The sequence below is a fragment of the Anneissia japonica genome, unplaced genomic scaffold (assembly GCF_011630105.1).
Source record: "Anneissia japonica isolate Jap-2015-1 unplaced genomic scaffold, ASM1163010v1 scaffold270_len118670_cov106, whole genome shotgun sequence".
Taxonomy (NCBI): domain Eukaryota; kingdom Metazoa; phylum Echinodermata; class Crinoidea; order Comatulida; family Comatulidae; genus Anneissia; species Anneissia japonica.
In genome coordinates, this window is record NW_022751752.1 from 42,429 (window position 1) to 55,368 (window position 12,940).

The window sequence follows — 12,940 nt, forward strand, 5'->3', positions numbered from 1 at the left end:
ATGCGCATTTGCATAAATGTCTACACACATACGCACACACATACTACACACAATAAAAAACAAAAGAAATGTGACAGAGTGATTACAATAGTTCCTATTGCATTACATGCATAGGAACTAAAAATGACACCAGCCACTGTATCAAGTGTCATTAAACCATGTGGCGTAAAAATAAGTAAAAAAAATAGCTCCATAATTGAACCACTTTTGGATTTAGTATAGTTGTTGAAAAATTTTCGACAACAATTTCATTTTATTGCAATAATAAATATTTCTCCGCTCTAAATCAATCCAACATTCTATTGATTGTAAATTTAGACCAATGTGAATATTATCATGACTAATTTACCTCTGACAATGAGTCTCATTACTCCACGGTTGTCACTGGGACTACCACTCCTATAACATTCATATACCCCATCATCTTTAGCGCGTATATTTTCAATCGTAACAGACGAGTTACCATTCCACATTTGAATTACATCACCATAATTATGTCTCCAGTGTAAATCGTTAAAACCGCCGTTTTCACTAAGGCTGATAGTGGCGGATTCCCCAATGCCGACAGTCATCGTTCGAAACTGCATTTTAATGGTGGCTGTGGAAAATACATTCAAATGATATATTAGTAGGGATGACAGAACAAAAAATATCACTTAATATGTGTAGTGTAATTATAATCACAAAATTAATTGAGTATAAGAAACAACAGTTTTTTTTTTTACAATCTACCTTCTAAGCTCCTGCACAGATCTGGAAAAAGTATATCGTAGCACTATTCTTTTAGGTGCCTTACCGTTAATGGCATTTTTTGAGTTTATATTTTACGTTCATTAAAATATTGTAAAAATAATTTTACATTAACATGAACCTATAACATATTGGACGAGGAATTTTCCCTCTACAAAAGCAACATGTGAGAATACCGTAAAACCTTGAATTGAAGCCCAGTGGGCCTTATCTCGAGATGAAGCCCATCTTAAATTGAAGTCCCCCTCTTTAGTTTGCAAAATTAGCCTCAAATGAAGCACATGGGCTTCTTTTAAAGATAGCATAGGCTTCTTTTCAGTAAATACACTGACACATGAATTTCAGAAAGTAAAATAAATTAAATACAAGCTTGGTTTATACAGTAGTTTAGGTAATTTAGTGCAAATTAAATACACTCCTTGACACGGATTGATGTTACAGTGTCCTTATTTATATTTTATAGTACAAATTCAAAAAATTTACAGCATTCATTTTGAATAAAAGCCCTCCTCTTTACTTTGCAAAAGTGGTCTTGAAAAGAATCCCATCTCGAAAAGAGGCCCATCCAAAGTTTGCAAAAAAGCCCAGGGCTTCAAATCGAGTTTTTACGGTATTCACATTACGTTAGTACAGTATAGAGGAAGGGGCAGGGTACTATTGAGTGAGGTGCAGAATGTACCACTTTAGTGAGTGCGGCTGATACAAACACATATGTTCAATAAATAGGCATTATAATAACGGGAAAAAAATATATTGCCCATATTAATCACTAAAATAATAATAAGGAATTTTTACTATATTCTTTAAGGTATACTGTATTACCTGCTTTTGTCAACATTATAAACAAAATTGTTGCCTCACATTTCTTTATTAAAAGGGTAATTTGTCTTTCATTTGCAAAGGTCTTTCTAAAATTATACAGTAGTTAAACACGTAACAGTATTCAATATTGTGTTTTACAACATTAATCTTGAATATATGGCAATACTTGAAATATTTGGCAGACTATGTTTCACAGCATGACTATCTAACATTATGATACTGCTAGAGCGAATCGATAGGGAATGATGGTCGTCGACGTCCGGACCTTCCCCCACACCCCAACCCAACATGTTACAAGGCTTTTTTAGCGGGCAAAAAAACTGCACAGACGTTGGTAAATAGTGAGCAGCTTTTATCTTATTTGTGGGAGGGAGATCATTTGTGATTATCAGGTTAGTCTCAAAAGATGGAGACTGGCAAGACAGACTGACACAGTTCCCCACGTAATTGTTTCTGCACACCCTCTTGCAAATACCTGGACCCGCCCCAGTACCTTGCAGCATTGTTTGTGATGATTTACCGTCAATATCTGAAAGAAATGTATCGTAGCACCTGTTTAGGTGTCTTAACATTATTAGCCTATTTATGCCAATTGAAATAACGTAAAAAATAAAACAAACAAACAAATCATCACTAACACAAATCTACAACATACCGTATTGGACGAGGACAAAAACAACACATCCGGATATATCATTTTTCCAATTACGCAGTACAGTACAAAGAGAAGAGTAATAATATTTAGTGTAGCTAAGTTGAATGTACCACTTCAGGCGGCTAATACTAGGCGTATGTTTACTAAATATACTGTATACTATTGTAATAAGCCCCCTAGATTTATTGTACATGAGGGCCCCAAATGATCAGCTTTGCTGGATGGACTACCCTCCTTAAACATGGTTTTAAATAAATTATGAATAGAGTTTTACTATACTGTTCAGTATCTTACCTGCTTTTGTCAAACATTATAAAATAAAATTATTTTCACTTATTCGAGCATAGTACAAATGCCATAAACGACTGAGATTTATAAACTTGCTAACTACTATTACACTTTAGTATCGTGTTTTCCATTATTTAACCTTAAATAACATTTGACCTGAAATATACTTTGAAAACTATATTTAGTAGGCATCTCCATGACATTTCAATAAAAACCAATTTTTGCAGCATGCATAATGAGCATAATTATTTTACCTCAAATGATCATTAATCCCTTCCACACATTCAATAAACGACTTTCCTACAGTTTTGTTCGAACCCCTCATAGATGATACAAATTAGCTCAACCCACCCTCGATAAACTAACGTTACATTATCTCACTATATTAATTGGAACACATTATGAAGGATAAGTACTGAGTGTTTAACACTGGTGTCCTTGGATTCAATTATGGGTAAACGGATTAGTTGCCTTTATTATGAGGTTTGAATTGTTCTTTACCGCCGAAAGTACGGTATTCTAACGTTAGTTTAAGGAGGGGTCGGCCTAATGAATATCAGAAGGTGCACAGACTTTTTGTATGTTGTCGTCTGGCAGTGAGTTAACTACAGTATGTAAGAGAGAGTAAATCCGGTTGGAGGTGCATGATGGGTACTCCACTAGATAGACTTGAAAAAACAGGTTTGTATTGTATTGAGGACCATATTGGAACCACATACAGTACTAGGGGTACCCTCTCAAACATCTTAAAAAACAAATACCCAATATTTTTTTTCTTTATACTGGGATCATCCAAGTATTAGTCTAATATCTTAACAACAAAGACAACAGTGATATAAGAGAGATTTCAGAACCTTAAGTAAACGATAACGAAAACGAATATGTCACATATACGTCACATTTTCGTTCCCGTAATTGCAAACTATAAAAATCACATTTTCGCACACACTGAACGAATACGAAAAATAAATATATATCTTGCCAATAAATATCTGTATAAAGTCTTCGGAAGGTTTCTTTCTGCATTCAATTATGTTACAGTGTGAATAATAATCTTTTGTGAATGCAGTCGTTTACAGTGCATAAAAAAACATACATAGAGTTATGAAAATCGCTCGATACTCTGTGATCAAAATATTTGGGGATCATTTTTAAAGTTCAAAACATGATGACATGGTCATATGGTGCGAAGGCAGGCCTGGCCACATCGCACCATATGATCGCCGATCACAGCTGAGGTCATTTACGGTCAAATTGATCTTTCTGACCAATAGGAAATCTTGTATGTTTAAAGAGGTCTTAAATGTAGAAAAGGATCTGTTTTATAGGCTAGTGTACATTTATGACTGTAAGCATTGTTTCTTGGGAATAAATGTAAAATTACCAATGCCGCGGCTTGTGGACAGCATTTATAAAAAAAATAATGAAAAATGAAAAAAATGCCTCATGTGTTTTCAATATTTTTCGGACGCAAACCTACAACTTTCATTCTCGTGGCCTAATCTCGTTAAGGTTAGAGCGAAATATTTTGACTAGGGCCTACCAGAAATTCGGAAAACACATTATTAGACAGGAAGTACAATTGCATGGTGGGTAATTACTGTTGATTTTCGTGCGACTAGTTTATGCTAGATCGAGACTATAGGCGTAAGCTAGGCCTAGACCCTAGGTCTCGGCGGTTGATTAGACTGGCCGAGGAGTCTAGCTGGAGGGTTTACACTGGGTTTTCCCCAAGTATTTCATTTAGCGCGTGGTAGTGTGGGCTGATTTCGGGTCATCCCTTATACATTGGCCGACCCCTTGCCCGTCCCACGTATAAAAACGTCTCTCACAACCTTGTGGTCTCCTTAGATTTTTCAACTTTGTCACAATTACAATTGCCGATGTTATGCTACTGTGGCCTAGGTGTATTCGTGACCTGTGACCTGTGGCATGGCATGACAGTTCGTTTTCACAGCATCTGGTAGACCTTGTAGTTTTGTTGAGGGTTAACTGTTCGTCTGGTTTAAGATTTTTGAGTTTGGACTGCATATTACTATTCGGATTTTCAGAATACAATACATGTGTTATTTTAAGTAGTATAATAACCATGTTTTAAATAAACAGTCCAGTGCAATCGGGAAAACGTTCGTTTTCTGTAGTATAAAGTTTATTATAAAATTAAATTTGAATAATATCAGTTTTTAGTAATTTGCATGAAGCGTACAACATAAATTTGGACCAACACGGCATGAATGCTTTGAAATCAACGTCTCCATTTAAACTAGAGTAAGACAGGACAGTCCAGAGGAATCGAGAAAACATTTTCTGTATTATAAAATTACGTTTCAATATCAGTTTTCAGTAATGTGCATGAAGCGTACAACATAAATTAGACTTAACGGAATGATTGCTTTGAAATCACATCCAAAATTAAGTGTGTGGCAAGGCCCAGGCCTACCTAGGTAGGCCTATACCTGGCCTATACTAGACTAGGCCCTATGCCATCCAGCAACGGAGTACGTAAAAACTTGAAAAAAATGTTTTTTATTCATAAATTAAAGTTTATGTCAATGGCGATACAGTCCGAATAGACAGGTCGACTAGGCCACTTAGGCTAGGCATTCCATTGTATTATTCAAACCAACAGCGCAATGAAATTCTATTACAAACTAATTTTAATATTTTTAATTATGATTTCCTAGCTGTGACCTACAAGTAGTTTCTAGCTTATGGCTGTATGAGTGTATAATCAGAGTGGAAACAGATCTAAACCCTAAGCAGTTTGCCTGCTACAACTGACTGAAACACAAGTATAGTGAAATCGTAAGTCTAATATTCAAATTAATGTTTGAATAGTTGCTGCTTAACACTAGGAACACAAATAGCGTATCAAATAGATACAGTGCACCAAGATCGGTCGCGTTGCCCTGGGGCACCATCGCTGCCCAGGCCAATTGGTTGGGGGTCTGGGGCTGCCTACGGCATTATTTTTTTTCCTATACAATTCCGGCAGAAATTATAGAGGGTGCTATTTTAGGTCAGTTAGGAGAACTGATATGAGCGAATATGCATAGACTCCCCCTCGTGAAACAGAGTCAGTGGTGCATAAAGTTTTATGTGTGGATGAATGCTATGGAGAGTCACTAGGCCAAAATCTCGTAAGTAGGCCTTGGTAGTCAAGACAGTGTAAAAAGTGTAGTACTAGATTAGACACACTCTATGTAGGCCTACAGCATGGTCTTCGAAAGTATAGAAAAACAGAGTACCGGTACTGGTAGCCGTCTGATTTCAGACATTCGGCAGCCATTTACATTATGTTGGCATTAAAAGACTGCTTATTGTGATGAGGGACCCGTGTACAAACAATTACCAAACACAAAAAATATGCAAAACTGAATGCTATTTACAAAATATTCTATTACTTATGGGTGAAACTTTCTTTGATAAATTGGCTTCTATCAAGTTGATTTTCATCTATGACGCGTTTAAGAATAGATTTGGTTTAGTAGGCCTAATGTATTACTGAATCTGGCGCTGTATTTGAGTAGGCCTACAGTTAGGCTTAGATACAGTATGACGTGATTCTGAAGGATATACGTTTAGAATGCTCTGAAACAAATTAGTTCTTCGGACATAGTTAACTTGCAATTTTACAATTAAAAGATTTTTTATGAGAAAAAAACCCTGAATATTAGTAATTAACAGACAGTGAGCGTTTCTGTATTCTTTTGCCTGATTCATTGGTTGGTAACATTTCAGGATTTTTGTAGAACCGTCTGTAAATCAGTGAAAGCTCATTTTTACTTCCATCTGATTTTGATCAATAAAGCTAAACAATATTTAATTGGGTAGACACAGCCTGTACATCATATCATGTATATAGAATATCGTTCAACGCTGCCTTTTTATACTTTCAAAGAACTTGTTGTACGTAAACACTGCCTAGGCATAGGGATACAGCCCTCAAAATTAATGCCGGCATTTGGCAATGCCGATGTAAACGGTGGTGTATAGCCTCCCAACGCCGACGAAAAAATCGCCGACATGAAAATTTTAGGCCTAGCCCAAGCTAACCCAGGCCTACGCTGGTACTAGTGGTAGTACCAGTGATGGTAGACTCGGGAAGATCACTGTGAACACAATATCAAACTTTATTCTTAATGAAAGCAAGTTATATAATGTCTTTTATGTTGCATTATCAGTAAAATGTGAATAAAATCAAACTGGATTTTGTGTTTCATGCTTTTATATTGTTTTTACGTTCATTTTCGTTTTACATTTTTTTCCAAAACAACCCATTCTTCATGTAAACATTAGGCCATGCCTTCTAAACTCTGCCTGCTAATTGGTTAATTTTTTCCATGGGGCATGGATGGGCAAACATGTGCTTGGCTGTGATGATGTGAGATCCCCCAAAGTTTCAAAGTGCGTGATACTAGCTTGCAGATAGGAACAAGCTCGGTGTAAATCAATTAATTTTTAATTAAACAGATTTATTAAAACAAATAAAAAACCCTCGACTATTTAGATTCTACTAAGTATGTGGTTGGTTGGGTTGTTTTGGTCGGGAAGGAGAAATTTTCTCGGAAAGCTCTCTAATGAATCAAGTTATTGCATGACCATTTTTATATTTTTAATAAAACCAATTTCTTCTAATTTTAAGTACATTTTCCTCTGAATTCGTGATAATTTGTTATCACGCATAGACTTGTGGTAAATGCGTGACAAATTTCTGATCATGCAAAATGCGTGTTTCATCTAAATTCACTTTGAAATGCAAGACCATCCCTCACGATGCGAGACGGTTGGTAACTAGTCAGGCCCTCTGTAATTTCTGCCTTAAGTGTATGGGGAAAAAAATAATGCGCCAGCGAGTTGCCGGGGGGTCATCTATCTATCTATCTATCTATCTATGCCTAAGTTCATCTTATTAAACTCAATTAAGTTTGGGGAATCTACTTTTACCACAATAAAATTCCCATTTGTTACTACTATAGTTTTCAAAATTCAATAAATCAAATAGAAAACAATTCAAGATGGATGAACAGATCAATTATAAACCTATACTTAAAATCTACTTCTTTCCTCCAACTTAAGACAAACGAATGAATTAATTATTTATTAATGCGGTTTAATAGAAAACTAAAAACTGCTGATACTCACCCAATGATGAGGTCACAACAATTGCTGCACTAGAAACCATTTTAGATGTTGTTGCTATAAATGAAAACACACCGTCACTTTCAGGGTTTGGTAAATTTTTAACACCAAGATATACAAAATTATTATGTACTCTGTATGATATTTCGCTTCCAGTGTTAAATATTTTATTATCTGGCATGTCCTTTAATTGTTCACCTGTATCATCATTGTTGTTGCCAGAATATCCAGTATCCGACCATGTTAAATTCTCCTTGCCATCCACAACCTTGTACAATATCCCGATTGTAAGATCAGTTGTTCTGCAATTGTTTATAGCATATCCACGAAATTCATTTGCATTGTTAGGCAATGTCAGTGGTGTTGAAGAGTACAGTGTTATATCCAGATCCAGCGAAGCTGAAAGTAGATTTCAACACATTAAGCGCCATGGCCATCTTCTTTGGTGGATACCGTCGCTATACAAATAACTATTATCTTACCACTGCATTTCTGACTTTATCATTATCATTTTCATTTTGCAAATATATATATATACACACATATAGTAGAACCTCGATTTTACGTACGGTAGGGGACCGGAGGGCGTACGTAAATCGAGGGATTCGTAAAATAGAGGTGGCAATGACAATGACGGTGACAGTGAAGGTTGTGAAGAGGATGATAATATTGGTAAGAATGATGAGACGGTGGTGATATATGAGGTGGTGTTGATAATATTAATATGATAAAACAAAAACAATAATAATAATAATAGTAGTAGTAGTTTTAAAAATAATATTAATAGTATTAATAATAATAATAATAATATTTAAACAATAGTAATAAAAAGAATAATAGTAATAACAATAAATAGTAATAACAATAAATAATAATAACAATAACAATAACAATAACAATAATTATTATTATTATTATTATTATTATTATTATTATTATTAATATTATTACAGCATAGCCAACATCATTAACAAACAATATTAAAAAAGAAAAACGAGATAACAAGCCAATATTAATTTTAAAAATAATAAATATATAACTAATTATAATTCGATAAATAAAAAATAGAAAATACCAACATACATAATAACCACTTACAAAACCGTATTTAGAAATTATTAATAGACGAATGTAATAATAAAATATTTGTGGTACATGTTTTTGTTGTTAATTAACACGGATCCTGTCAGACTTTAAATGATATAGTTGAAATGTGTATTATTACATTATCTTAACTTACTACAATATTTGTATGTTTAGATATAAGGTTTACCTGTGCCAAGAAGCTCAAATCTTAAACTGATGTGTCTATACCAGGTAATTGGATTGATACGGATGAATTGAGCGTAGACAACAGAGCTGAATATGTTTTTCACCTCGGTGTTTCGATCTGAGTTTGCACTAAAAATCTAAAAGTAGTGGCATTATGATAAATACACATTTCCGCATTTCATGATACTTGTCGTAATATCTTATATAAACTGATTATAACAACATACCTCAACTTGACCACTCGATCCCAATACAGGTGCGAAAATGCTACCATCGGTACTGTAATTAACTTTGTATGTTTTAACCCATTGATTGTAACCACTTCGCCCTTGTGTTATTACTCCAACTACGCGTTTCACTGAACCGAGATCGGCTTGAATCCACTGATCTCGGTCATTAGTTGCTGCTGCCCAGGCTCCAAAGCCTCCTGCATCTGATACTGTGTTGAGTCGTCCTCGATCAGCCCCAAGACTTTTGCTGCTCAAGTATTCGCTGGATGCTGTCAGCTGGTCGGAGTGGATAGTTTCATCTTCAATCCCAAGAGCTACAACTGAATTTGCAGAGTTATTTGATCAAATTAGTTAGGCCAGACCAGCGTTTGTCGCAATGAATAAATCATTATAAAAATGTATCGTCCGGGCGAGTCGTCGAGCGGTAGGGCAGGGGCGTCGCTAGCTACAACATAAACATAGACGCTAGTTCCAGCCGCTCCTCGCCCATGGTTTGTTTTTTTGGGGGAGAGGGAAGGGCCATACATTTTATCTTCTGGGGGCAGGGGCATCCACTCAATCTTCTGGGGGTTCCCCCACCCCTTACTTTTGTGACTGTTCCCAGCACAGTGACAAACATTTTATGAACGCTACAATGTCATTATTATTATTACTACTATTATTATTATTATTATTACTGTTATTGTTATTGTTATTATTATTATTATTAATATTAATATTATTATTATTATTATTATTATCATCATTGTTATTATTATTATTATATTATTATTATATGGTGCTTAGAGAATTTGTTTATTTGCCCTTTATAAATTGACCTAGTATTTTTATTATAATATAGATTTTTTTCCTAACAAACATTAAAAGTTCCCTTTTTGAGTTGAGCAATAAAAAATGTTGATTGACGTCTGTATAGTTTCCCTGAAACCCACCCTCGAACATGAAGAAAAGAATGGAATCGCCAGCCTTCATGCATTCTGTATAGGCATAGGGTGGAGGTAGGCACTCTTTATGGAGTGATGTTCTAGTTCTCTTTATGCTAACCATAAAGATTAAGTGTAACTAATTGGCTTACATTAAACCTTCAACTCCATCTAATACATCGAAAACAGTAAGATACTTAATTAGGTCATTTTAAAAAATAAAGTTCTCAGAAGTTTAACTACAAAATTCACAGTACACTGTAGTTAATGTGTTATAGGTTGTAAAAACTCTATTGAATAAAAAAAATCTTTCAAATAAAAAAAATTGCTTGACATTAGGAATTAGTCATTTGTGAAACAAAATAAGCTATGTCAAGTGTTATATTGAACAGTGACGGATTCATAGGGGAGCCCTGTCAGCACGGGCCCCAACCTCCTAATTTTTTCAAAATAATTTTTTTTAAATGGAGAAAACTTTTAATATGAGTGCCGGTTCCGGCCATCTAAAGGTGTCATTCATTATTTTTTCTTACCTCAGTGGGGCTAAGGTGGGTGGACATTCCATTTGAGCAAGACCCTCCATGGGTCCCCTCTGTTTTGAATTCCTGGACCTGCCACAGTTGGATTATCATTTCCAGGTAATTTTTATGCATTGGGGGAAAAGTGAAGGCTTCATCGGGGAATACCCATATCAAGTATACCCCTCATGATAAATAATTCATTGAGATCGTGAAAGCAATCTTGACTTCGTATTTGTTCGGGAATCAGAGGCGGATTCAAGAAGGGGGGGGGGGGGGGGCCTAAATTGTTTTTTTTTTCATGGTGATAGATATTAGGAAAAATATATTCAAATTTTAAGTCTGAGAGTGCAATTTCCCGCCATCTAGAGGTGCCATAATCATCAATTTTCTTACCTCAGCCCCAACCATGGTGGGGCTGAAGTGAAGAACCCCAACTGCAAAAGTACCCAGTGGCAGATTCAAGGGGTCCCAATCGGCCCGGGCCCCCACCCCTAAATTGTTCGATTTTTAAGAAACAAAATGGAGATATAAAGAAAATTACTAATTTTATGTCTGGAAGTGCAATTTCCAGCCATTTGGATGTGCCATAATGGCAAATTTTTTTCTTACCTCTGCCCCAACCATCGTGGAGCTGAGGTAGTATAAATCCTCCACCTGATGAATTTAGAGATGTCTTAGGGGAAGAGTTATAATTTTAGTTCTATATTTGTTTCGTAATTAAAGGCTTTTCTTAAAATGCGAGAAGTAATCATTCAAAAAAAATTATATTATAATATACCTCCAGACAGATACAGTTATCAAACATTATATTTATCAATTGAAAACAATTATAAACAGAACCCAAAGCTTTATTTAACTAAAAGATTTTCCATTAAGGATTCAAATTTTGTTCATCCAGATATTGATTATAAGGATTGTAGTAAAGGAACGTCATTTTTAAAATATAAATTGTATTGATTTATATTATAAAACCAACGAATGTAATTTCAGACGATACTGTATTTAAAAGAATCTGGCATATTTCATTGAATTTAAATTACATCGCCTTCTAAAATCCTGCACTATGTGTTATGGAGATGGGTAATGGAGGTTGAATCAGTTGAGTCACAACTTCAGTATAGCTTCCAAAGACTTTAAAATCAATTTCAGACACGTAATCTATGGAAAGCATAATGTAGGCCTATTCAATTTCCATTAATTTTGTTTGGTATTTTACTTACATTTGCCTATCTTCACCAAAGAATACAAATAGGAACCTAGTAGGATGGTATGACATTGAATGTATTAGTTGTGCATGATCAAATTTTCATTGGATGTACGCACTTATATTTCTTGAGATTTCTATTTTTTTTATTTAAAAATTATATACATAATATGACCAATAAGCCTAATTGTTCATCACCAATTTTTAACGTAATTTTAGCTAATTTACATTCGTACCATTTAAAAATCACGCAAGGTAAAGATTTAATGTCAAATGTAACGGGATATTGGTACTTTATATCTTCTAGTTAATAATTCCCTAACATTAATATCAGTGGCAGATCTGGGGGAGGGGGTTCAAGGGGTTCGGACGAACCTCCCTCTGTGAAGAAACGTAACAAAATACGCCCGAAAATAAAAATAGCTACTTACAGCGTGGTATGTACTACCAAACACATGGTAGAAATACCTAGTTAACGTCTATGAAGGCAATAAAAACTACATCGCGTTACCCAGACCACTTTTCCTGTCTGTAACCATAGCGATAATCTAATTAACGCGAGCCCATAAATCCAATTCCAACGAAGGCCGTTCCACTACTCACACTACTCAAGTGTTCAATTTTGATTCAGCTAGCCAAGGCCCTCAACGCTTACCTTAGTATGAAAGAAATCTAAGAACTGAATGTAAAAACCAGGGAGGTTTATACCTCCCTGTAAAACAGGGAAAGTTCTGTAATGGTTCACATGTCATTTAAACGGTTTCAAGATTTGTATCACATCTCTCATCCCACAATGGCGACGTAACAGCGCCATGAACAGTTTCAATTTAACACATGGCTATATAAATCCAAATTATTATAGCCCGCCCTCATTGTTGAAATTTAGGCAATACAGTATTTACATTAGTCCAGCCTGAATATCTAGTAGCCTCTAGTGTATACGACGTGGTTGACACCGGAAACAACGTTGCTAATTCTCATATTAAAGTAAATAAGGAAAACTAGGTCGTTTGGATTAGATATTAAAATATGTTAATAGTTGATCGATTAAAAAAACAAAACAAAAGAAAGGAGATATTTTTTTACAAGATGAATTAATAAAACTTCTAAGATACAAAAGTTCTTGCTTCTGT

General features: G+C 35.0%; 1 protein-coding gene across 1 annotated transcript in view; it reads right to left on the reverse strand.

Moving 5' to 3' along the window:
* LOC117121804 overlaps positions 1-12,940 on the reverse strand; it is a gene marked incomplete at its 5' end in the record, with an annotated part of 108,795 nt that overhangs the window by 34,673 nt on the left and 61,182 nt on the right. The window contains 4 exons of the mRNA XM_033267115.1: positions 350-598; positions 7,661-8,056; positions 8,931-9,066; positions 9,157-9,485. Of these exons, the coding sequence (XP_033123006.1) occupies positions 350-598; positions 7,661-8,056; positions 8,931-9,066; positions 9,157-9,485 (1,110 nt within the window). The remainder of the gene's footprint in view (positions 1-349; positions 599-7,660; positions 8,057-8,930; positions 9,067-9,156; positions 9,486-12,940) is intronic.